The 24661-nt window shown below is 36.7% G+C and overlaps 1 protein-coding gene across 1 annotated transcript in view; it reads left to right on the top strand.

Moving 5' to 3' along the window:
- TRPC6 (transient receptor potential cation channel subfamily C member 6) overlaps positions 1 to 24661 on the top strand; it is an 85650-nt gene that overhangs the window by 45285 nt on the left and 15704 nt on the right. The window contains exons 2-6 of the mRNA XM_027900090.1: positions 7065 to 7839; positions 14554 to 14739; positions 16303 to 16467; positions 21050 to 21263; positions 23000 to 23227. Coding sequence (XP_027755891.1) covers positions 7065 to 7839; positions 14554 to 14739; positions 16303 to 16467; positions 21050 to 21263; positions 23000 to 23227 — 1568 coding nt within the window. The remainder of the gene's footprint in view (positions 1 to 7064; positions 7840 to 14553; positions 14740 to 16302; positions 16468 to 21049; positions 21264 to 22999; positions 23228 to 24661) is intronic.

The raw sequence follows: 24661 nt of genomic DNA, 5'->3' as shown, positions 1-24661 counted from the left end.
TCTTCTGATAAAAGCCCCACATGAGTAAAATTACTCTTATTTGTACCTTTTGTCTGCCACAAAATTAAATACTTAAAGGATATTCATTACAGGGTTTTCTTACTTCTAACACAGTCACTGTCACTGATTATTTGTAAATTTTATTGTAAATGTCCAGAGATGGTTTTCACTTGTTATTTACAGCCCACTTACAATTTACCACCAGATTCTAAGAGTTAAGAGGGATCCATGTATCCTCATGCAAAAGGATGGAAAACCTAAGCGTTTCCAATGTCTTTTTTCAAAATGTTCACTGTCTTTACATTTAGAATTTCAGTCTAATCTGCCTTTCTACAGACTGTCACTTTCTATCCCATAGCATGGAATTGCATAGAGGTTGAGACCATGTGTCTGTCTAAGCTCCCATCCTGTCTCTGGTTGGACTAAGTATATATTACTTGATTTTATATATGCAGCTGTTATTTTATATAGATCAATATGTAATTTTACAAAATAGATGTTTTGGAAATTATTTATAATATATTATTATGTTATCTACTACATATATTTTCTTTTTTTTATTCAGGTGTATGATAAGAGTAAAAGAACAGAACATTTAAATCGAAGTAATTAGGTTGTTTCAAGCTAATTTATTCTTGGGTGTTTGGTGCTGATGGTCTTGTTTGCTATTACTTCTTATCTGTTCTCCTAGCTAATTGCTATACTCAACAAACAGCATATGAGAATTAAATTTGAAAATTCTTTAGTTTACATTGGCATTTTTCCTTTTTTTGTAAAAACAGGTTCATTACCTTTCAAGTTTTACAGAAGCTTTCACACACAGTTCGTTGAGATGTGATTACTAATGGTTTCAACATTGTTTCAGTTGCGTACTTGAGTTTGAACAAGTAGTGGATATTATTGTCACTCACAGTGATTGGCTGATTTTCAAAATTCTTGACCTTCACAAGATTGAGGAGTTTGTGATTAAACCAGCATGCCAAAATAGTTCTACTTTCTCTATTTAGTTTGCTTTGAGAGTATTTATCCCTCAGACTTTTTTTCTTTAGAATTCTGCCAGGAGTCTCAGCCCCCTTTTTTCCTTGCTTGCTTCCAGCCTGTAGATTTGCATTGCTGGCAGTCTACATGAGTACACATTTATTTTCTCTTCATGAGAACTACAGGCTTTATGCCTGGTTTTACATTAATATACTCAAGTAAGGGACTTCAGTGTAGTCTTTTACTAAAGCATGGTTTTTATAGATAGAACCAAAGCTGGATTTTGTGAGTTTGTATGTTCTGATTTCCTGAGATGTTGTATAGTCATCTTCTAAAGGTAATAAACTTTTGAAGGGAAGCCAAACATCAAGTTCAAGTGTTTTAATGGAGTTCTCTTATATGGTAAGTTTAGAGCATAATAAATTCTTCTGTGTGAGTAAAGGAAGAAGAGGAGGAGTCTGTCCTGTCCCTGTGCAAGATTGTTCACCTTCTAGCAGCTACTGCAAACTCTTCTAAAAAGTTTTTTACTTTGGATTGTAGTGCCGTGATTGCTCACAGTTGTTTTCCATGTCCAAACTTTCCCAGCTCCTCAACTCTTTGTAATGACAGTCTGTGTCCTCAAAGGGAGTTCAGGGTCAAAATCAGATCTTTCAACATAGTTCTTTCAGTTCATAAACCCAAGACTCACTGTCAGACACTTGATTAAGGAAAGTGAGTAAAGGCAGAAGACAGCTCTGGCTCATAGAGGAATTGTAGCACCTAAATGATTTATTGGAAGTAAATCTACCAGAGAGATAGCTAAAGACTCACTACATTTAAAAAACAAAAAGAAAAAAAGTGACTAATCATTTTACTGCAAACACTGACACAAGGGATTACTGTATTTTAAGTTAAGAAATTTCTACTCACGCAGGTTTTTGTTCTGTGTCAGATTTAACTGCATGGATGTAGCAGGAAAGGAGATGAGCTTAATATAGCTCAACAAGATGAAGGTTGAGAGAGGATATGATTACTGTGTGTTCGTATGTTGTAGGTAACCACTGTTAGGGGAAAGTGCTAATTAATTTGAATAAAATAGATCTAAATTGGTGATTTTTAAATTTTGGCCAAAAACTAGATTAATTCTGAGTAGTAGAACAGTCAAATTCAAGATTAGCCTTTCAGTGGGATTAGTGAGAGAAAATAAAATTTCGTCAAGACAGCAATTTCCTTTAAGACAGAATCTGATATTTTAGTGGGAATTGTTTGAGGTAGTATCTGTACTTGTAAGGACTTGACTCCTTCTGTGCTCTATATTGCTGCTAAATTCTATACAGTAAAGGAAGCCTTAATCTCACCTAATCACTGAATAGCTACAATTCTTTTTTTAAACAATGGAAAAATATAGATGCTCCATTTAAAAAGGAGGTAGAAGAAACGTCTCTCCTTTATATACAGAGAAGATCAAAATGACTGATTTATACTTGAATTGTTCTGATCCTGTGGTGGAAGTCAGATGAGTACCATCCTGTATAATTCCCAGAATCAATCTTATTATGCTTAAAGTGGAAAGTACAATAGAGACTGTGTGACCTCCGCTGCTTTCTTGCATTTAATTTCTTGTTTTGTAGAACTCCTTCCTGTAATATGATATCTAAAATGATGACAGTATTCCAGGTTTGGTCATACTAGCTCTTCAGTAGTAAGTGGAGATAAGTACAGTCATTTAGATCTTATCTGCCCAAAAGTGCATTAATAGACCTTATCTGCCCAAAAGTGCAATAATAGGGTGCAACATTAATAATGTTGCAACCAGCAGTTAGAGTCTGGGAAGGATGAGGTTTCAAATGGCTTTAAGACTCATGTGGCCACCATCTGTGACAATAGATGCTAACATGGGCACCTTTTTAATGAAAAATGGACTGGAGGGAATTTAGTATTGTTGAAAGAAATGTAAGAACATCAGAATATAACGGGACTAAACATAATCTTTTGGATCGTCAAATTCCTTTCCCTACTCTTGGAGGCAATCAAGCGTCTTATAAAATTTAGCTTTCTTTACTACAGTTAAATATATTTATGGTCTCATGCCGCAAGAACCAGTTTTCATTACAGACCCTTAATTTTAGTTAATTGTAATTGCAAATGGACAAACCAGGAAGTTTATTTCATACCTGTAAAATATATTGATGCAAGAAAAGTGGATTACACTGAGATTCTAGAGGTCTGCATCAGACATGCATTACAGCACACATGTCCAGCAAACAATGCAAAAATCTTGTATTTCTTTCTGCAATAGGTTTTAATCCAGAAAATGAGCTACTATGTAAGGAATGTATGTACTCAATCCTCCATTTAAGCAATGATTTTCTTCTAAATGCGGGCAAGGAAAGGGGAAGTGCTACTAGACAAAGAAGCTAATTCTAAGCATTCTTCGCTAGCAATGATTACTCTTTGTTTTGATAAATTATACTGAATGTATTACTAGAATAGACATATAATCTGTTTCCATTATTTAAAAAATGAAAATGCAGTTTTTTTCTGTGTGTTGGGTCAGTTCACCACCACAGGCTCATTATTGCCAGTGGACCCAGTGACAACAGACACAGATGAAACTGAGGTACTCAGTGCTTTCTTTTCAGTTTTAAGCACTGCAGTTGGTTGAACAGCGTGGGAAATTGCAGAAAATGATCACTGGCTCAAAACAACTAAAGTGGGGGTGGCAGGGTGGGGCCGGGCAAGTTCTGTGTAGTGGGGTGGTGCACTGCTCCACAGCCTGCCCCTGGAGCCTCTAGTTCAGCCCAGAATGGCTAATAGCCACTGGAACACCAAAAACTCCACCTGGGGGGAGGGGCCCAAGAGACCAGAGCAGATAAAAGCAATTGTATACATGTTTCATGTCCCTATCATCTTGGATTTTATAGCAGCTGACACCACACTGGAACCAATCTCCTGAGTCACATTGTCTGTTGCACCTGCCTCAGGTAGTACCTAAACCCACTTTAAGTCCCTTTTAAGGGAGTACCTAAGCCCCCTTAAAAAAACTGAGTGAGTTTGGGGCTTTGCAAATGGTGGGTGCACATGAATTCAATTAGTCTTCCGTTTGCTTCTAGTGTGCTTTCAGAAAGCTTTTCTAGCTGCTCTTCATGTTCTTTGCTACTTTTTACTCCAGCTGAAGTTTAGCTTTCCTAACTCCATCTTTGCATGCATATATATTGGCTCACTGCTTCTGCCAAAAGCAAGAATCAGAAGGATAAGGATAAGCAGTACAGTCATGTTATTATGAGTTGAGCAGATGCGAAGAATTTAGGCTATTTATCTGAGGCTAATATAAGCATAACATAGCTAGTGTTATGTTGATGATGTTAAGCATGATATAGGCAGTTCCTTATGTCCAAAGAAGTGGAGTTCATGCTCCTGGTCTCACGAAAAGGCATCTCAGTTTGCCTTTACTGACTGTAGAAGTTCCAGAGATTAACCTCATTAAACTAAACTTAGTCTTAAATGCAGATCCTGAGAACTGTAGAAATGGAGCAGAGGAAAAAAAAGCTATATGCTTTCTAGTTTATATTTATCCTAGTTTTCCTGTAAATATGTGTTGAATCTTGTAAGCTTGCTATATTTTCACAATTCAGAGTATTTCTGTGACATCACATTTGTAGAAAGTTTTAAAAGCAGTACGAAGTTTTTGTATCCATATTTTATCAATTAGTTCTTTTGCATTAGAGAAACTTTAATTTTTATCAATTAAGCTCTGAAATCCAATCGTGTGTAATTAAATTTGGTAGCACATACATGTACAAGACCCGTAACTACTATGCATTATTTGTTTTTCCTTTAGCTGTAGTTAATTTCACTATGAAATTTTTTTTCCCCCATACATTGCATAATTTGGATAAACAAAGGCAATGGTGAATGAAAATCAGTCCTGATCAGTTTATCAGCATCAACTTGATGTTTTTTTTTCTGAAAATTTTATGACTGTTACACAGAGCCTATTTTTCATAGGAAGCTAAAACTCAAGAAACAAACAGCCTAGTTAAAACCCTTGACTGTGGGATTAACTTGGTGTAGTTAAGTCCTTTATTTTTTGAGCATTGACTCTCTTACAGAAGTTAGGGAAGTTCTCTCCTTATCTCCCTGTGATGTTGCTATGGTCATCTCTTAAGAGTTGTTCAGTACATAAATCTTAAAACCCACAAGGTTTGGAAATTTTCCCTTGCATTCTTTTCCTTCTCATTCCCCTCCTCCCTGCACCTTCATGCCTTTAACTTCCTTCTCTTTCCTGACTCCCAGTTGATTTTCACCTCATCCATAGTACGCTGTCATATTCTGTGTGTGAAAAAAACTGTTCACAACCACATTAGAGTCCCTTAAGGGATAATTTTCAAAACCCTGATGTCTACTTTCTCTATATGATCTCTCCTTCCTAACATTTCATCCCTGTTCCAATTTAGGACACGCATTTCCAGTCAAACAATTGTAGATGTAACAACAGACTGGTTTCCATTTAGTGAATTTCTGGTTTTGGCACCAAGAGTGTTATGAATGCGAGTAAAGTTTTCATTAATTTAGTTTTCAGTTCTTCTATGAAACCTCTCCAAAGGCTGTCTTTTCAACAAATATAAATATATTTTTTAAAATATCTGGAAATATGCATAGAAAAATTTCAGCCAGCATGTAGCGTATTCATCTCTAAGACATTAGCATATATTCATGCTCTCTCATGTGCTCTGAACCTGCAGTAACTGAGACAGTCTTTGCAGAGATCTTGAGGAGTAGATGAAGATGGGATCTAGCATTGTTCCGTATATGAAATGACCGGCATAGTCCAAATCAAGGCTGTAAACTTACCATTATAGCACAGTATTAGTACTGTTACGTTGAACATTATTCTTGTCAGTTGAGATATATTCCACATTCCATACCCATTACTATCTTGCACAAAGATTGTCCTTTTATATGTAAGGTTTTGGCAATTTGAAACATTTCCAGTGCTGCAGAGGACTGTATCTCTGGAACTGAGAAGGCAAGAGGAAAAAAGGAAATTTATACTAAAGTTAAATGTAGAAAATTAAATTCATATTCATTAGTAAGTAGTTAATGAATAAAATATTGCTCATGGTTAGTATTTTATGGGAAATACTGAATATAGTGAAATGTGTTTGAGCATATGTATGTAAAGAATAATTAAGCTACTATTCAATGAGAAAAAAGATGAAGTTGTGGTGAATATTATGTAGTTTAGCAGAGTAATTCTAAACGAGAAAATTATTCACAATAGAGTTTCTATTCAGGATTGGGATCTTAGTTGACTGAAATAATAACAGTTGTGAATTAGATTTTCTTGTTAAAGAGAATGTAGCATACTTTGTAGCATTCCTGAATAAACTTAACTTTGATATAGTTCACTTTATGTTTTAATCATTAAATAATTATTAATAAAGTAACTAATAATTTTTATAAAAGCTTAGGAATGGCTGAGAGTTTCAGTAGTAGCAAACTGGACAACATTTCAGAACAATCATGAATCAGGAATTGGCAGGATGTGTTGGGAAGCTACTGAGTGAAGGAATAAATAGGATATCAAGGTTATGAACTGCAATAATGAAAAGGATGGTGGAGATGTGGAGTAAGAAATGTCATAGAAATGTCATAATAGATTCAATCTATGACTGAGCATTCAATCATAGATGTCAGAAAAACATCGTCAGGGTGAAGAGGAGAAATCAGAGCCCTGCTGTCCTGAGCAATCCCTCATTCCTCATCCCATGACTACTGATTCCTTTCCCGTTGTGGGTTGTTTTCACCCTGAGCTGTGAAGACAAAATAAGGAAGAAATTGTAGTCTTAAGTGATGATTGGTTAGGGCTTTCTCTTCTTGTTGAAATAAGGTAGCTGGCTACTGTTTCCAGGGCTGTGTAGTGACTGTGGTTACAAAGTGCATCAAAGTCAGGGTTTCTGGTCTTCCTGATGCATTAAAAACTATGCAGAAGATAAAGGTCTTAAGAAGATAAAGGACATATAAAAGTATATGTCTTAGTTATTATTTAAAATGGATATACCCTTGCATAAAACTGAACTGACAATTTTTCTATTTCCACACAGCCGAGGCAACGAGAACAGACTAGCGCTACGAAGACAGACCATTCTCCGGGAGAAGGGGAGAAGGCAGGCCAGTCGAGGGCCAGCATATATGTTTAATGACCACTCCACAAGTCTTTCCCTTGAGGAGGAGCGCTTTTTGGATGCGGCAGAATATGGAAATATTCCAGTGGTTCGCAAAATGCTGGAAGAATGTCCCTCACTCAATGTGAACTGCGTGGACTACATGGGACAGAACGCTTTGCAGCTGGCAGTTGCCAATGAGCACCTGGAGATCACAGAACTTCTGCTGAAGAAGGAGAACCTGTCTCGGGTGGGGGATGCCTTGCTTTTGGCTATTAGCAAAGGTTACGTTCGGATAGTGGAAGCCATCCTAAACCATCCCGCTTTTGCCGAAGGCAAGAGGCTTGCATTGAGTCCTAGCCAGTCGGAGCTCCAGCAGGATGACTTCTATGCGTATGATGAAGATGGCACACGGTTTTCCCATGATGTTACACCAATCATTCTGGCTGCTCACTGCCATGAGTATGAGATTGTCCACACTCTGCTGCGAAAAGGAGCTCGGATCGATAGGCCACATGACTATTTCTGCAAGTGCAGTGAATGCAATCAGAAACAAAAACATGACTCTTTCAGCCATTCTAGATCCAGAATCAATGCCTACAAAGGTCTGGCCAGCCCTGCTTATCTGTCTTTGTCCAGTGAAGACCCTGTAATGACTGCCTTAGAGCTCAGCAATGAGCTGGCTGTGCTTGCCAACATAGAGAAAGAGTTCAAGGTGAGTAGTGGGATACTGATTCTGACAGACATAGAATTGCAATCAAAGGTTTTTCTCTCATTCCTTGAGCAGTAAGAGATCAGCATTATCTTCATAAATCAGCAGGATGATTTGGGAAAAGACATAATTCTTTAATCAATGGAGAGTTTAAATCTTTGGGAATCTCTTATTGCTGTATGCTGAGTGTAATTCTTGATCCTTGTGTAGAATATGCCAGTGAACTAATTTTCTACTTCCTATCATGCAGGATAGTAAAGGAGGCCCTTCAAATCCATGCTGAAGCTGTCTTAGGGCAGGGGAAAGAGGAGGCTAAACTGGTGTTCTTTGACACTGTTTGGCAAGACAAGTTGCAAGATTCTATTAAACACTTGCAGATTCTCTTTATTTTCTCATAATTGAACTGGAAACTTTGTAGATAAAATGGTGCACAACCTGCAGAAATATTTTCCACAGTTCATTTGTGTTAGGACAGTAAGAATGTAACCTTCTGTCTCTCAGGAAATGCAAAGTCAGGCTTTGTGCAAACATTGCCATTTTTAATTATGCCTTAGGTTAGCTAAAATCACTTGGACTGGGTTTGCTTTATGGGACCCCATTGAAAGCAGATGCCACTATGACAGAGCAAGATATGTGGACTTCACTAGCAGGAGATAAACCTCCTCCAAAGATGTAACAGAATAATTTCCAGCATTACGTTAGGAAGAGTTTGAAGTTGGTATGATCAGTATTTAATGTTCATCTTGTCAGTACTGGGCACAGTTCATAAGGCCCTGAACCTTTCTCAACTCAGCCAACCTGAGCTGGATGCTGCAGTTCTGAATTAATTACTCCTGAGTTTTGTTCATAGATGTATCTTTATGGCACTAACCTGTTATAAGAAGCAGAAATATTTCTTGGAGAGGGAAAATAAGGAGAAGAAATGTGCAAGATGATCTTAAAAACAACAGCTAAAAATCAGTAATTGGAGCAGAGGAGAAAAAAAAAATGGTGAGAAGACCATTTCAGCTCAATGAAGAGGATGTATATCTGCCCCATGAAGTCCCTGACAGAAATCCTTAGGACCTCAGTAGACTGAGATTTCATCCACTGCTTTCGTGTACAGTTCAGAGGAGAGTATTTAAACCACACACTCATTTCTTTCTCTTTACCAGCTGCTGATGGGAACAAAAGGAGTTGATTAACTTAAAGAGGAGTAAATTTAGAACAGAACACAAAACCATTTTTCATACACCATAAATGCAGGCTGTTAAGTTCACAGCTATGTTGAGATAAATAGCGTGTCTCATTTGTAGGAACTGTATAGCTCCCTTTACCACAGTTGGAGTGACACAAACTTAGATTATTATAAAGATAAATAAAATCATCATCTGGAATAGTCAGCAAGAAGTGTCTTTCAAATGTATGCTGCAGTACACAATCAGTGAGATGAACTGGGAGTGCACTATTTGTCCCTGGCACCACAAGGCAGGGAATGGAGTACACAGGTGAGAACAGGTAGGCTGGGTCACAGAGCAAGCTTTTACAGCCTGCCCAGAAGTTCCATAAGGAGGTCCTTCTTCAGGGGCTTCTTTTTTTTCTAGTTCCTCTTTTGTTTCAGTTACTTTCTCTAAAATTAGAGCTTGACTTCTAGGGCAGTGCTGTATAAAGAATTTCAACAGAGATTTTGAGGTGCTGCCCCTCAGCAGAAACAGGAGGCTAGATGAGAGACAGAGCAGCTCCACATTGCTGGGCATTAATCATCCAGGCTCTGCTGGGAACATACATAATCTTTGAGTAGAGAGGAGGTGGATAGGAACTGTGAGGAGCAGAAGCAGTAGGCAACACAGAAATTTAACTCTCCCTTAATTTATAGTTTCACCAGGAGCAGGCAACGTAAGGACTTTTGGGAATGTTTTTATAGGTACTAAAATCCCGTGGTGTTCTGGATAAATATTAAAGACCATGGAGTACATTTACACGTGAATTATCGAGAGTTAACATTTACACTTTCATTAAGTGATTAACATTTACAATATCTAGACAGGCTAGGGACTTGACTGCAAAATACCTGGCTTAGTTTCAGTGGAGGCAGTGCAAGTGTGTGCAAGTTACAGGAAATGAATGTTGTCAGCTTTACTGAGTGTGGGCTAGCTTGTGCTCCTGCAAGCTCGTATCCCTGCTTGCAGCAATTTATCTAAAAATTGTTAACCTTGCTTTATTTCAGGCGTTTGCTACAAATACCTGGGTAGTGTAGTTGCTGCATAAAAATGTGGGTTTCATAAAAATGTGTTACACATGTTAGTGTAGTCAGAACAAGTATAATTTTAGTGCATAGGTTTAGCTGGGCATGGCAAATCTTTAGCTCCACCTAGGGTTTGCCTTAGCCATGTGAAGTATTTCAAATGGAAATTGAACGTTCTGTAAAAGTCACCTATTTTATAGTGCTTATGGGGTATTGTTGCAGGGGAGCTTTCAAGTGAGTACCTACAGCAACCAGTTGCACAGATAATTCCCAGATCTTCCTCAGAGGCAATAGAAAGGAGCAGTGCTAAACTGGATAGATGTGTCAAGCACAGTATAGGAATATTTCTGTAGCAAACATCTAATTCGGGCTTCCTGAGTAATTCTGAGGTCTTCAGGATTTTCTGAACACCATTTAATTTGGTTATATATAATAGAATGCTTTGGGTTGGAAGGGATCTTAAAGATCATATAGTTCCAACCTCCCTGCCAGGGGCGGGGAACCTTCCACTAGACCAGGTTACTCACAGCCCCGTTCAACCTGGTCTTGAAGATCTTCAGGGATGGGGAATCCTCTCTGGACAACCTGTTCCAGTGTCTCACCACTCTTATAGTAAAGAATTTTTTCCTAATATGTAATCTAAACCTATGCTGCTTCAGTTTAAAGCCATTCCCCCTTAGCTTATCATTGCATGCCCTTGTGAAAATCCTTCTCCAGCCTTCTTGTAAGCCCCCTTTAGGTACTGAAAGATGCTATAAGGCCTCCCTGGAGCCCTTCTCTTCCCCAGGCTGAACTGATCCAACTCTCTCAGCCTGTCTTCATAGGAGGTGTGTTCCAGCCCTCTGATCAACTTAGTGGCTCTTCCCTGGATTCATTTCAACAGGTCAACCTCTTTCTTCTTTTGGGGGCCCCAGAGCTGGAGACAGCACTGCAGGTGATGTCTCACAAGAGCAGAGTAGAGGGGCAGAATCACATTCCTTAACTTGCTGGCCAAGGTACTTTTGATACAGCCCAGGACATGGTTGGCTCTCTGGGCTGCATCTGAGAGCATTCTCATCCTGGGCACAGTCTAGGAGGGACAGTGGGAGCCTGTGACTGATCACAAGAAGGACCTGTCTTTCTGAAAGAAACAGTTTTGGTGATCTGCTCTTCTGACCACTAGCATCTTGTTCCCCCAGTTCCTCATCCTCCATAGCACTCACCCCAAATCTTCACCTTCTTTTGCAGGGTGAGACCACCTAGTGCTGCCCCCTCATCCTTAGTGTGACGAAATTTGGCAAAATTTGTTTTTTTCCTAAACTGCTGAGGAGCCCTGAACCAAAGTTTGTCACATGCCTAAAATAAAGCACACATGCTTTATTGAAGAATTAAGGGCAGATTCTTTTTAGAGCCTCCAACTGTAATTTAATTTTAAACTCCCCTCTCAAGTACCCCAAGAAGGCTTTTTTTTTTTTTTTAATTCACTAAGTTTACACTTTTGGGTAAAGGAGAACTCATGGAATTATCCATGACTTTGACCATTTTCAAAAATAAATTAAGCCAAGCAAATTGCCACGTTGCCTTGGATCACATTAGTGGTAGGAGATGTGAGACTCTGGGAGAGGGGGAACTTTCTGTACATATGTGACAGAGAGACACAGTAGAGTATATCAATCATTTTTGCTGTAATTACACATTTAAGTGGACTAAGGAGACAAGGGGAAAAAGGTGGCCCATGTAGTAGTTTCTGCAAGTGAATGCACATGATTTCTCAGAAACAAAGTTCAGACCCTGACAAATTTTCCTGTAGCAGTTTAAGACATTATCATCCCATCTATCCTCCATAACCTTCTCTGAAAGGAAAAATTCTTCATAAGGGAATAGGTCTCAATACAGCAAGCTGTGAGCTGGAGCAGGGAGGGCTCTGCCTTCAGCTGACTCTGCCTGTGCCACAGCTGAGGTGGAGGCCGTGATGGGCAACTCAGTTCCCCTAAGCTTGTTTACCACAACCTGACTGCTTAGGACATTTCAGCTCAGCTGTTACCACTGATCACAGCTGTGTGGTAGTATTTCATGGAAGAGGAAGCTGTTTTGTTGTATTTACAAATGAGAATACAAGTTGATGGAGTTTGTGGATGAATTTACTGGGTACTAATTCATACTGTGCTACTGTGTACAAACGTACGGCAAAGTATGAACAGGGAATCTGGCTCTACCTAAGAAGTGCCCCTTCAGTTTGTATTTTGGCAAATAGGACTACACTCAGAAAAAAATCATGTTATTCACTAGAATAAGTTATCATATGAGATATTTTGAGGCTACCCAAAGACACTGGACTCCCCAGTGGAGTTCCTCACATACTATTGTCAGGTCTCGCTCATTTGAGCTGTTAAATAGTGATGGAGGGTGTGTGTGAGTGGGGATGAGTGTACATATCTCCTACCAGAAAATATGCACATACTAATGTATTACAGTATTTTTTAATAGTTATTCTGAAAGCCAAATGAATTTTTTCCCATATTTATTGAAAATTATTCATTTTTTTTCATTTGATGTTCAAGGGTCAGATATCAGTTTGGAACAGTTGGCACCTAATCATACAGGGGTGTGTAGTTACCTCTATGTTTGTCCTTTGTCTGTGAATCTGAATTGGCTAATTTTCCTTTCATTTTGAAGAGGACATTCATGCATTAAAATTTTTGAATACTGAATGTTAGCTTCTGCCACAAAAATGAAAACCAAAAGGAAGGTGATATATTACTCCCCAAAAAATGTCTGTCTGCAGGGCCAAAAAGTCGGGATTTCAGTTAATCTCTCTTGTTATTCTTCTGAAGAGAGGGTAAATAAATAATGCAATACTAAATTTTACAGCATGGCAGAATATGGTTAGTTTTATTATTTATCTTGTGTTGTCTTTGTAGATAAATGACACTGAAGTGTCTTTCTCTTTTATGACAGATCTGAGCTGTCTTGTTTATGTTACATTATTAAAAAAGTAAATCACTAGCAGTTTTATGTAGATAAACAATACTGTCTGTAACTATTTACCTGGGAATGTTTGCATCCATCTAAGCAAAGTGAACTGTAAAACTTGGATGCAATCATTTAATATATCCAAGTAATAAACTGTTATTGTGGTGGTGTGGTTAATAAAGCACAAAGATGCACAAAGTGCACCCTCGGAAAATAAATTAGGGTGTCTTGACTCAATAGTGGTTTCTTTCCAGGATGAAGCATTAAATGCATTAGATGACAGTTAGTATGAAGGAAATAATTAAAAAAAAGGGGCTAAACAGAGACCACAAGTGGGAGAAGGGGGAATGCTATGAAGAACAGACTGGAAGAGGAGGAAATGTGTAACTGTAATAAAAGCATTTGTAGAAAGTTTCTTTGAACATGCAATGGAGACTACATGAGCAGTCCTATATGGTGTGAGGTGGTTGGAGGATTTTTTTCATTCTTTTGTTTAGGAAATATTCTACAGTAATTTCATCTTTTTAAGACATTAAAATTAGCAGAGATCAAAAAAATAGAAGTTGTTGACACATGCATGAGTAAATCTCTCATAAGACAAATTTTTCAGCTTTAGATGTACATCTGTATCTATATCCAACTCTCGGTCTGTCTAGCTATATTCACCTTTTTCTAACCCAAACACAGCTACATGTAAGGATAGTTAATGAACTGTGCATTGCAATGATCAAAATACCTTTTTCTGTTTTGACTTACACCTTTTGGAAAACAGTGACTGAGGAGAATACTTGGTAGTTAAAGCAATAAGCAGCAGAACCTGCAGTTGCAGTGCAACATTTTGGCTCATGTGGTGAAGCCTGTTGTGAAATATTTGAGCTAGAGAGCAGAGTTGCAGTTAGAGATGTGGTATCACCATGCTAGCTGTGGCAATGTGGACAGTGCTGCTTGAAAAAAGCAATCTTGTGTTTCCAAGCTAGAATAGGTGCTGGAAAATGAGAAAGATAAAGTTTACAAGAATAAAATCAAGGCCTAAGAAAATTCAGTATATTTGTACATTTTTCAGGAAAGTTGGGATTTTGTTTAGATGTGTTCTGTTTTGGATACTTATCTTGTCCAGTTGAAATCTCTACAGTGCAATTTTGTACACCTGAGTTGGATGCCTAGAATTCTGTGACAGTGAATAGAAAAATTTCCCCTGTGCTCTTCATCTCAACTTGAACTGGCTATTAAAATGTGTCATACAACATTTCTGAAAGTGGTGGCTTTTTTGTTTTGTTTTGTTTTGTTTCGTTTTTTTTACTTTAATTGCCTTGAAAGCAAATCTAGAGAAGTGACTCAGGTGCAGAACTTGATAATGTAGATGTGCAAGGTAACCAAGGTGAAACAAACCCCACTCTGAACATTTTGGCGGGTGGGGGTAGGAAGCGCATAACAAGATGCAAAGAAACTATTTATGTTCACAGAGGTGTGGCTGGGATGTAGAACTCTTTCTGTCATGGTGGATCTAAACATCAAGTCTCCTTCTTTCTTCTGTTTTCTAGAATGATTACAAGAAACTGTCTATGCAATGCAAAGATTTTGTAGTTGGACTCCTTGATTTGTGCAGAAATACAGAAGAAGTGGAAGCTATTTTGAATGGTGATGTAGAGATGAACCTCAGTAATGGAGAACACGGTCGCCCCAGCCTTAGCCGCTTAAAACTTGCCATTAAGTACGAAGTTAAAAAAGTAAGCAATTATGTTGATCAAACAGACATGTCATGATTAGTGGTATTAAATTGTGCTACTATTCAGTGTTTATGTTTTGGTAGCCTATGACAAATGAACATTAGGGCCCTTTTTCACAGTGTATTTTAGAAACAAAAGAATCCTTGCCCCAAATAGCTAACAATATAAACAAGAAGCAGATATTCAGGGTGGATACTGGTCACAGTGAGTATGAGAGAAAATGACTCTAAAACAGTTTGTAGCTATGTGCAAAATAAAAGAATGGCAGGAGTTATCATCCCTTCTTTGTCTCGCTTTCATTTCTACTGTCAGTTTAATACTCTGGTCTCCATCTGAAAAGCTCTCAGTGAAACCAGCTGAGTTAGTAGGTGCACAAAAACCCTTGAATTACCCAGGAAACTTGGATAATAGAGGTTGTAAAATTCTAGGTGGTGAACCAGGGAGAAATTTTTTGTGTTGTGAATCTTATACAACCAAAGATCAGGAAGATACAGATCAGGAGAATACTTCAAATGCATGTTACCCTAAAGTAGAGCCTTCTTTACAAAAATGGAGTTTACATCTCTTACATGTGAGGCGTATTTATGTGTTCATGGAGGGAAGAAAAGAAGAAAACTATGTTGGCTGAGCACTCACCAGCAAATGAAAACAATGCAAAACACTTGGTAAGTTATGGTCATTAAAGAGAGATGAAGCAACTGCTGAAGAGAACATATCACAATGAGTTTGTCCTTCATAGTATTTGAGTCTTAATCTGTCCCTGAATTTGAACTTTCTTGCAATACTTTCTCTTCTCTCAATAAAGACATCTCTTGCACCTTCAGCCAGTCATCCTTTGAGTATAGAGAAGATTATAGAAAAAAACCTAACCTAGATTCATTTAAATTTTTAATTCTATTTACAGGTCTGCATATAAATAGATACAGTGTATAAGGATCTGCTATTTGTTAATATCTGTCTTTGTAAGGTGCTTCTTATACTATCCAAATGACACAAAGGGGGTTATAGGGTAAACTTCTCAGTTTTGCAGTTTGTCCAAAATATTCCAGAACCAAGTTATAAACAGTTCTTATCAGATTTCCTGCAAATGTGACAGCTGTTTTCTTATGCCAACATATTAGCACATGAAAATATGACAAAATCTTCCATTCAAAACTGAAGATGATATAGCATTTTTTGCAGAACAAAGAGACTTAAAGTTTTGGAATTTCGAAGCGGGAAATTTAAAATTATAAATGTAAGAAACAAATAGAATTTGGCCAGATAAATTTTATGTTTAATTAACCTTAGATAAAATTATTCTTTTGTGATTGAATCATAAATAATAAAGGTGTTAATAAATAATAGTTTTTTAATTAAAGTATTTATTATTGCTGATAGCAACATGGCTGTTTGCTGGGAGATTTGACCTGTAGTTTTTCTTATGCCCTTGTTAATTTTCCTTTGAGCAACTCTCCTGAGTTGTTGCCATTTCAGAAATCTTAATGTGCTTCATATAGCTGTATTTTAATACAGGTTGTTCTGATGGAAATATTATTTTTGTTCTGTTTTTCTTTATTATAGTTTGTAGCACATCCAAACTGCCAGCAACAACTTCTCTCAATTTGGTATGAGAATTTGTCGGGTTTACGGCAGCAGACCATGGCAGTGAAGTTTCTGGTTGTTCTTGCTGTTGCAATAGGACTGCCTTTCCTTTCAATGGCTTACTGGATTGCTCCTTGCAGCAAGGTTAGTCTGTGAAATCTTGTAATGCCCTTTTATTAACTCCTGTATTGTCTGTACGTAGAATCCTATCTGACAAAGACATGCTTAAATAATAAAAGTTATTTTAAAGCCAAGTTAGAATGGAATGGCTGCAAGATTGCATGTTCAGACAACTATAATTAAGACAGGTATATGTGTTGTATTAAATGTAATGTATATTAAGTTACAATGGTTGAGCAAGAGTTGCCTTATAGAAATCCTGTTTAGAAACAAATTGTTATAGTTTATTTCTTGCCTCCTTAGGCAGATACCAAGGATACTCTTTTTCCAATTGTTCCAGATTTAGACTAAGTTCAAGCTGTGGGTTGATTCCAGTTACCTCAGGGCAATTTTATTTTTCATTATTAAAAATAAATAAAGTCACTGAAATATGAATGCCAGAAATTAAAACAATCATCACTCTTCTAGAAGTCAAAATTAACTGTGTTGGCTTGACAAGATAGTGCTAATATTCATCATATTTCGTGAGGACTTCAAAGCAGTTACACAACTTCCCCTGCATTGATTTACAATGCAGTGTCTGGATTGGGTGACAAGCCCTGAACTCACTGAACTTTGTGCTGAATCTCTGTTTCACTTGGTCACTATCCATTTTGAATGGACACTGATGGAAAATATCCCTTGAAAATATGTTAGAGGGAAAAAATGGCATCCTATAAGGATCATTCATCATATTGCTGTTATAATATCCACAACTGTAGCAGGTCGAATCCTTTGCACATACAATGATTTCAGGGGAAGAGGAAGGTTGAAAGAGAGGACTGAGGTCTTTGTGGTTTTTTGGTTTGGTTTGGTTTGGGGTTTTTTGTTTGTTTTTTTGTTTGTTCGTTTGTTTGTTTGTTCTCTGAGAGGAGAAAAGTGGACCTTTTTTGTTTTGCCATCATTTCTCATTTCTTTCAGTCTGGACAGTAAAAATCAGTTATATTATTTTCACTTTTCTGTATAGTGAGTGGGTTTTTATGAATACTTATTTCTTAAAACACTCTTTGAGATTCAACACACTTCATCAATTGATTTTCTATAATAGTAGTAACTTCTCTATTTGTCATTTTCCATTTTCAATGATTTATTGGATCTTAAACTAAATTTGAAGCATTGTACATTCTGAAAAATAAATTTCCAAGTAGCTTTTTAAAGTCAAGATACAAGTAGCAACATTCTTTAAGATTCCAATTCTGTCACTATTTAATCAATTCATCCTGTGATTTGGATGTTGAATGCTTCTTTTCATTGTATTCTATATAATATAGAATATAAAATATAAAATCTAATCTACATTTTCAGTAATTGCCATTTAATACTTTAGGCTTCACTCATACTTCAAAAGTTTAATCTGGTTTTTGAAGACAAAAATTTTCAGTGTATAGTCTCAAGATAGGATGGCTCCAATATGGAACATGATCTTTATCAAATGTCCTTTCTGTGCATGAATGGATGGAATTTTATGTCTTCTTCTCCTAGCGAGATAAAGTACCCATTCTTTTTCCAGGTTTGACAGTATAAGGCACATGACAGAAGAGAGAGAAAATGTTCACTGCATAACAACTTGCAGTAGAGTTCAGACACATTTCTTTATATTCTCGTGCCACAGCTGTGAGAAAGGCAAAAATGTTTTTATGACATTTGCAACATCTCAGTCAGCTACCTGTAATGCTGACCAGTTTTCTCTTTGGGAAAATGTTAATCTGAGTTTGGACCACAGATACTGAATTGAAGGTTTCAGATGTGAAAAAAAATTAATGGAAATATGTGGTCAGTCCTGTTGATTTGGAAGGAATTTACCACTGTTATATGCCAGAAGGAGTTAAGATTGCCTCTTATGTGAATTTCAGCCATCGATCCTCATAGAGACATTTCAGTATTTTATAAACTGTTTGCTCTGCATTTGTAATTGTTAATTCAGTGTAACTACTGACATCATTAACACAAATTTCTAGAATAATATTTTATTACATGACATGAAAGAGTAAAAACTTTTTCCAGTTATCTGCAAGAATCTTTAATGTTTCTGCTGTTCAGCTGTAGTAATAGAATTTAGATTTTTAGCTTTATGAACTCATAAGTAATTCAGTTAACCTCTGGCCAAGATGTGGGATCTAAATTTGAAACTGAGTTGTCTTTTCCTGTTCCCAGTCTCTTGAGGTTGGCATTTCTAAAGAAGTAACTTCAAAAATTACTAAATGCTTTCTAGAAGCATATTCTGAGAGTTATACACATTCCTCTTTTGCACTGCAGTAGAGGAAAAGAAACATTGTGTCCTGTATATGAGGAGCTAGAAATTTGTTATTACTAAAAAAGTATATGCATAATATCTTTTTTTTCTTATCAGGCCTTTTCTCCTTTGCAATAGCTGTGTGCTACCTGGAGTCCCCCTTTATAACTTTTTCTTTATCAATGCCATACTCAATAATGTCACAATACTAATTGTTTCTGTGGAGTTACAAGGGGGGAATAATGTGAATCAGTGACTCCAGACCCCAGCAATTACAGGTGACCCTGTATATAGACAAATAAGTGTCAAAGTGTCCCCCATGCAACTATTGTATATCTTTTCCTAACCCAAACCAACATACAAAGCACTCTCCAAAGCTCCATAGCAAACAAAAAAACATAGTATAGAGGATGTGGACCCAGAAAAGAACCCAAAACAAAACTCCAGATCAGTTAAAACACAGAGAGATTCAGAGCATTTAGAAAATCATGTCCTTGGTCTCTGCAGTGGAAGGGAATTTATTATGTCAAAATGCACAGTGAAAATGTACGAGAGGGATTCTAGTTCAATAAAAAGTGCAGAGTTGCAAGATTATGGCCTTGGCTTTAGATGCTGCTTTCTTTCCCCCCCAGTTCATATTTTCTGACCTATACCTTCTCCGTAAAGACATTCAGAATTTTAGAAGTGTAATTTCAAAATTTTATTGGATCATTGTTGTATAGCAGTGTCATAATAACTTCCAGCAGTTTTGTAATCAGTTCAACCAAAATTTTGCTTCCAGAGAGATTTTGCTATATATATGTAAAAAATACCTTTCTGTTTCTTTAGAAGGGATGGGCAGTGGGGTGCTAGGAATTAAGTCTCTTAAATTTTATATTTTTTATCAAGCAATGTATTAACATTAACCTACTTCAGTATTTTTTCTTCTTTTCTGATTATGTCTCTCTCTGGCAACTGTCTCCTAACTCAACTTTGTGAATACAAGAATAATGCATTTAAAAGGACACTGTCAAGGTACTTTATAATTTTCCAGCTTTGCTTTATTGTATATTTTTTACAACTGTACCTTCCTAGCTTGAAATAAAATTTTTCCCCATGACAATTACCTGTTCTCTTTGTAGTTCATGCAAAATAATTCATTGTGAAGTTCATCTCATGAGGCTGACAGACTATTTAATAAAAAAGAAATTATTTTGAGTGAGAAACATAATAAATGGCATGGGTTTGAAAAGTAATACAACAAATCTTATGCCTGCTAACCTTGACAGTGTTCCTTTAACAGTGTCTTATATTTACATTTGTCTAGTCCTCCTAATGTGATCTGTATTTCAGACTTTACCATTGCATCCTTGGCTCCATCCTCTTATTCATGTTTCTGTAAGAGCTGACTGCAATATTCTCATTTTCTGTAGCAAAAGTATGAATACCAATAACATACCTCTCTGTTTTCACCTCCTTTTTCCAGACCACAGATTGTTAAATGTTTTAGCTTTCAGTCATTTCCAAGGAATTTTTTTAGAGACAAATAAAAAAAAAAATTAAAAAGTATTTTTCTGCAGCTACCAACTAAGTGGACAAGCTAAGACTTTTTATATTAATACAGGCACGGTCTAAAATAAAGTAAATATTTGCTAAAAGTTCAACGTTCTGTGAGTTTATATGGAACTTTTAGGTTTTTAAAGTGTGGCACTAAGCCATTTTTAAGTTGTTCTTAGTCATGACAAAGCTGAGAACTTTTTCATTGTAGTAGTCAGGAGGAAGTTAAGGCTCTACAGAACTATAAACATAACTTTTTGAGGCCTCACAATTTTTTTTTTTTTAAATAAAGCAAGTTGGGAAAACTGCACAATAATTGTGCTAAACCGAGTATCACCTCAGTCAGGAAATGAAATTCTTTAGTCGTAATTCATTCATGGTAATAATGCTTTCAGTAAGTGTCAAAATCTTGGTTTCTTTCTTGCCTCATAAAGATGACTAACATGTAAGAAATCCAACAACTATAATAGATTTTAGTCTTGGTTGTCTGTAAGAGACATAGGTACCGCTGAATAATTACAGAATTATTTCAACCCACCCAGTTAAAAATACAGATTTTTTTTTTTAATTTCAGTATTGTATCAGTGAAACTGATAGATTATTCTTTGAAAACAGCAAATCAGTAAAAGCTTCTAAAGGCAACTGTCAACATGGCATCATAGTACACAAATTTTTCTAAATATTTGTTCCTTTGCATTATTGAAATATATGACTTTCTATGTTACTGCTCTTTTTATGTATTTTTGATTTTGGAAGAAATCAATGCAATATCCTTGTGTTTCATAATCTCTGTTGCAGCTGGGGAGGATAATGCGTGGACCTTTTATGAAGTTTGTAGCCCATGCAGCCTCTTTCACCATTTTTCTTGGTCTGCTTGTCATGAATGCAGCTGACAGGTTTGATGGCACCAAACTCCGACCTAATGAAACAACAGACAATGTAAAGCAGCTCTTTAGGATGAAAACATCGTGTTTCACATGGATGGAGATGCTCATTATTTCTTGGGTAATAGGTAAAAAAAATTGCTTGAATTTGTCTTGCTATGATTTCAAGTGAAGCTGAACCCAATTGAATCCTTTGCTATCGATGTTTTGTGTAAATATTGCAACAAAGGGAGTTTCTCAGTTGTCTTCATTCCCACATGGGCCTCATTTGATGTCAGCAGGATTCACATGTGCCTAGTAGATCACATTCAGATTAAGGATTTAGGTGAAATCGACGTCATCTGAATATAAATGAATTCAGTTTTATGGATACCAAAGCAAAGTGTCTTCCAGTTTTCTGGGGGTTTTGAGTCACACTGTGCCAACTACAAAGGGGAAAGTTTTGCACATAACAGGTACAGGGTTTTTTGTGTCCAATTGTCTCTTTCTGCTAAGATTCTCTTTTTTTGCAAGTATGCCTGCAGAACTAACAGTGTTTAGCTGAATGTATTATTGACATAAGAGAAGAATATAGACCCCTGAACATTTGGCAGTAGATTTTTTCGTCCCAGCATAGGGGTGAAATGAGTGCTGAGTGCTCTGAGCTGACCCACTGAATTCTGTGATTTAGTACTATTCAGCATCAGAACCTGAGCTCAAGCCCTCCAAATATTTTGGCTGTCAGATTCTCATTTACAAGTCTGATACCTTTTAATCCAGTGAGGGTTACATGCCCAAATATATTAAGAGTCTGGATTCTGATTGTTACTTAAGACAGTAATGTGTGAGAGTTAACTTCAAGCTAAGTAAAATATCTTTCCATTCAAGAGCTTACACATTTAACATATTTTGTGTTTATGATCTCTCCATGATTGATATTTGTATACCGATTCTTATAGCTTTAAAAGGCATTGGCAGTCTTTATTTATTTAATAGTAAAGCTATTTATAAATTAATATAATTGTGTATTATAGGAATAATATAGCACTTAGATTTCCAAAGTCTATAAATATCAATATTTTCACCCAATATTATAGGAGGAAATAATAGTTCCCTAATTTAAAGTTCTAATTTACTAATTTATTCTATTTTTATTTATTTCAGTGTCATGCACAAGACAGTTTATGAAAAATTGATTCAGTGCATATAGATGTAATACTAAATGTAGTTACTGTAATTGACATTATTATTGTCCTTATATGAAAATTATTAAAAATTCCTTCAGAAAATTTGATAAGTGCAAAAATTAGTGACATTATTCCATTCAGCTTTTTATTAAAGATTCTTTTTAGAATCCTAGAAATGTCGTTTATATTTTTTATCTTGAAATGATAAAGGATTTTCTCAGTAAAAAAAAGATGTCATAAAATAATGCTGTACTCTTATATTTTATTACTAAGGAAGAGTAATTGGGAATCAAGAGTAATCGGGAATTAAGATACCTTTGTCCTATTGAAGAAGCATTAGGTTTGAGTCTTACTTTCTTGCTCATTAGTCACATATCTTTTCAATTTCAGTAAATGATTCTGTACCCAGGGTTATTCTGAAAATAAGAAGATGTGAGTTTCTCTGTTAGCTCTACCACAGATCATGCGGAATTCTGAAAGGAATTCTGAAAGATTGCTATTATTACTCACATGAGAAAGAAGTCTTGCAATCTATATGAATTTTCAGATTCAAGGATTTTATTTTGTGTTTGAATCCCCACTGATCAAAATTGTTTTGAGTTTGACTGCAACCAAGACCATGTTCTATATATAATGAAAATATAAAACAATTGTGAAGATAAAAGAATACACTGTTTTCTCTGTTCTGTCTTATACAGGCATGATATGGTCTGAATGTAAAGAAATTTGGTCTCAAGGTCCAAAGGAATACCTTTTTGAGTTATGGAATATGCTTGATTTTGGTATGTTAGCAATTTTTGCAGCATCATTCATAGCAAGGTTTATGGCATTTTGGCATGCGTCCAGAGCCCAGAACTTTGTTGATGCACATATGAAAGATCTGACAAGTCCAACACTGGACCCCAGCATAAAATACTACACCTTGGGTGAGTTGATTGCACGTGATTAAGATTTACTTCTGCCGCCAAAATGAACTGATTTTTCTATTAATAAGTCTCCAATACCATAGGTCCACAATGTACTACTTAAGAATTTCCCACTCCTTCTCATTCTTATGGTAAATTGAATATGAGTCAGTGGTGCCCTGGCAGCCAGGACAGGACATCTGTGTCCTCGAGTGCGTTAAGCATAGCATCACCGGACAGTTGAGGGAAGTGAATTGTCCCCGTCCACTCTGCAATGGTGGGGCCTCACCTGGAGTGCTGTGTGCAGTTTTGTGCACCACATTGTAAAAAAACCCACTAAACTATTGAAGACCGTCCAAAGGAGGGTCACAAGGATGGTGAGGGGTCCGGAAGGGAAGCCATATAAGGAGCAGCTGAGGTCACTTGGTCTGTTCAGCCCAGAGGAGAGGAGACTGAAGGGAGAACTCATTGCAGTCTTCATCATCCTCATGAGCGGATGTAGAGGGGCAGGAACCAGTCTCTTCACTCTCATGACCAGTGACAGGACTCAAAGGAATGGCATGCAGCTGAGTCAGGGAAGGTTTAGGTTGGATATCAGGAAAAGGTTTCTCACCCAGAGTTTGAATGAACATTGGAACAGCCTCCCCAGGACCTCCCCAGGGAAGTGGTCACAGCTCCAAGCCTGTCTGAGTTCAAGAGGTATTTGGACAATGCTCTCAGGCACATGGTGTGATTCATGAGGTGTCCTGTGCAGGGCCAGGCGTTGGACTCGATGATCCTGATGTGTCCCTTCCAGCTCAGCATATTTTATGATTCTGTGATTCTACTGTTTGATCACAGTTCCCTTGGCTATGCTCATACATCTTTTGGGAGAGTGTTATAAACAGCAGGCATTGAAATGATCTAAGATCAAAATAACCTTACTGTTACCTGACACCTTTTTGAGATTATTTTAATCTATTCCGTTACACAATACTATCTGCAAACCAATCTCTATTTGTGCAGCTGTGAAAGGAATCTACTGTAATGTGGGGACAAAACTAAACAATGAGATGCATGAACTTCTTAAACATGCTTTGTCAACATAACCAATATGTCTTTTATATATTATTTTCTTAGAGACTCTGTTATATTACATTAATATTTTTCAATCCGCTCTCTTTACCAGTAGGAGATGAAAAATGTTAGTAAACTTGCTTAGCATATATGAGAAGTGACTAGAAACTATTTTGCCTGAATGAGAAAAAATTAAGCTCTCTTGACTGGTGTTCACTGTCAGCATCGCCACATCTGTCTTACCTTTATTAGATATTTTTCTCTAGATACTGAATTACATCAGTTTCTATATCTGTTCTGTGCCTCAGATGTTATTTCTTATAAGGTTACATTTCTGCATTATCCAGGCTGTAGAAAAGCAGAGCAATTAATATATATATTCTGAAACACATTGAATTG

This window comes from Empidonax traillii, unplaced genomic scaffold, assembly GCF_003031625.1.
Source record: "Empidonax traillii isolate 1590-97213 ecotype Southwest subspecies unplaced genomic scaffold, ASM303162v1 scaffold706:size701851, whole genome shotgun sequence".
Lineage (NCBI taxonomy): Eukaryota > Metazoa > Chordata > Aves > Passeriformes > Tyrannidae > Empidonax > Empidonax traillii.
This window is presented reverse-complemented; position numbering and strand designations above follow the sequence as displayed.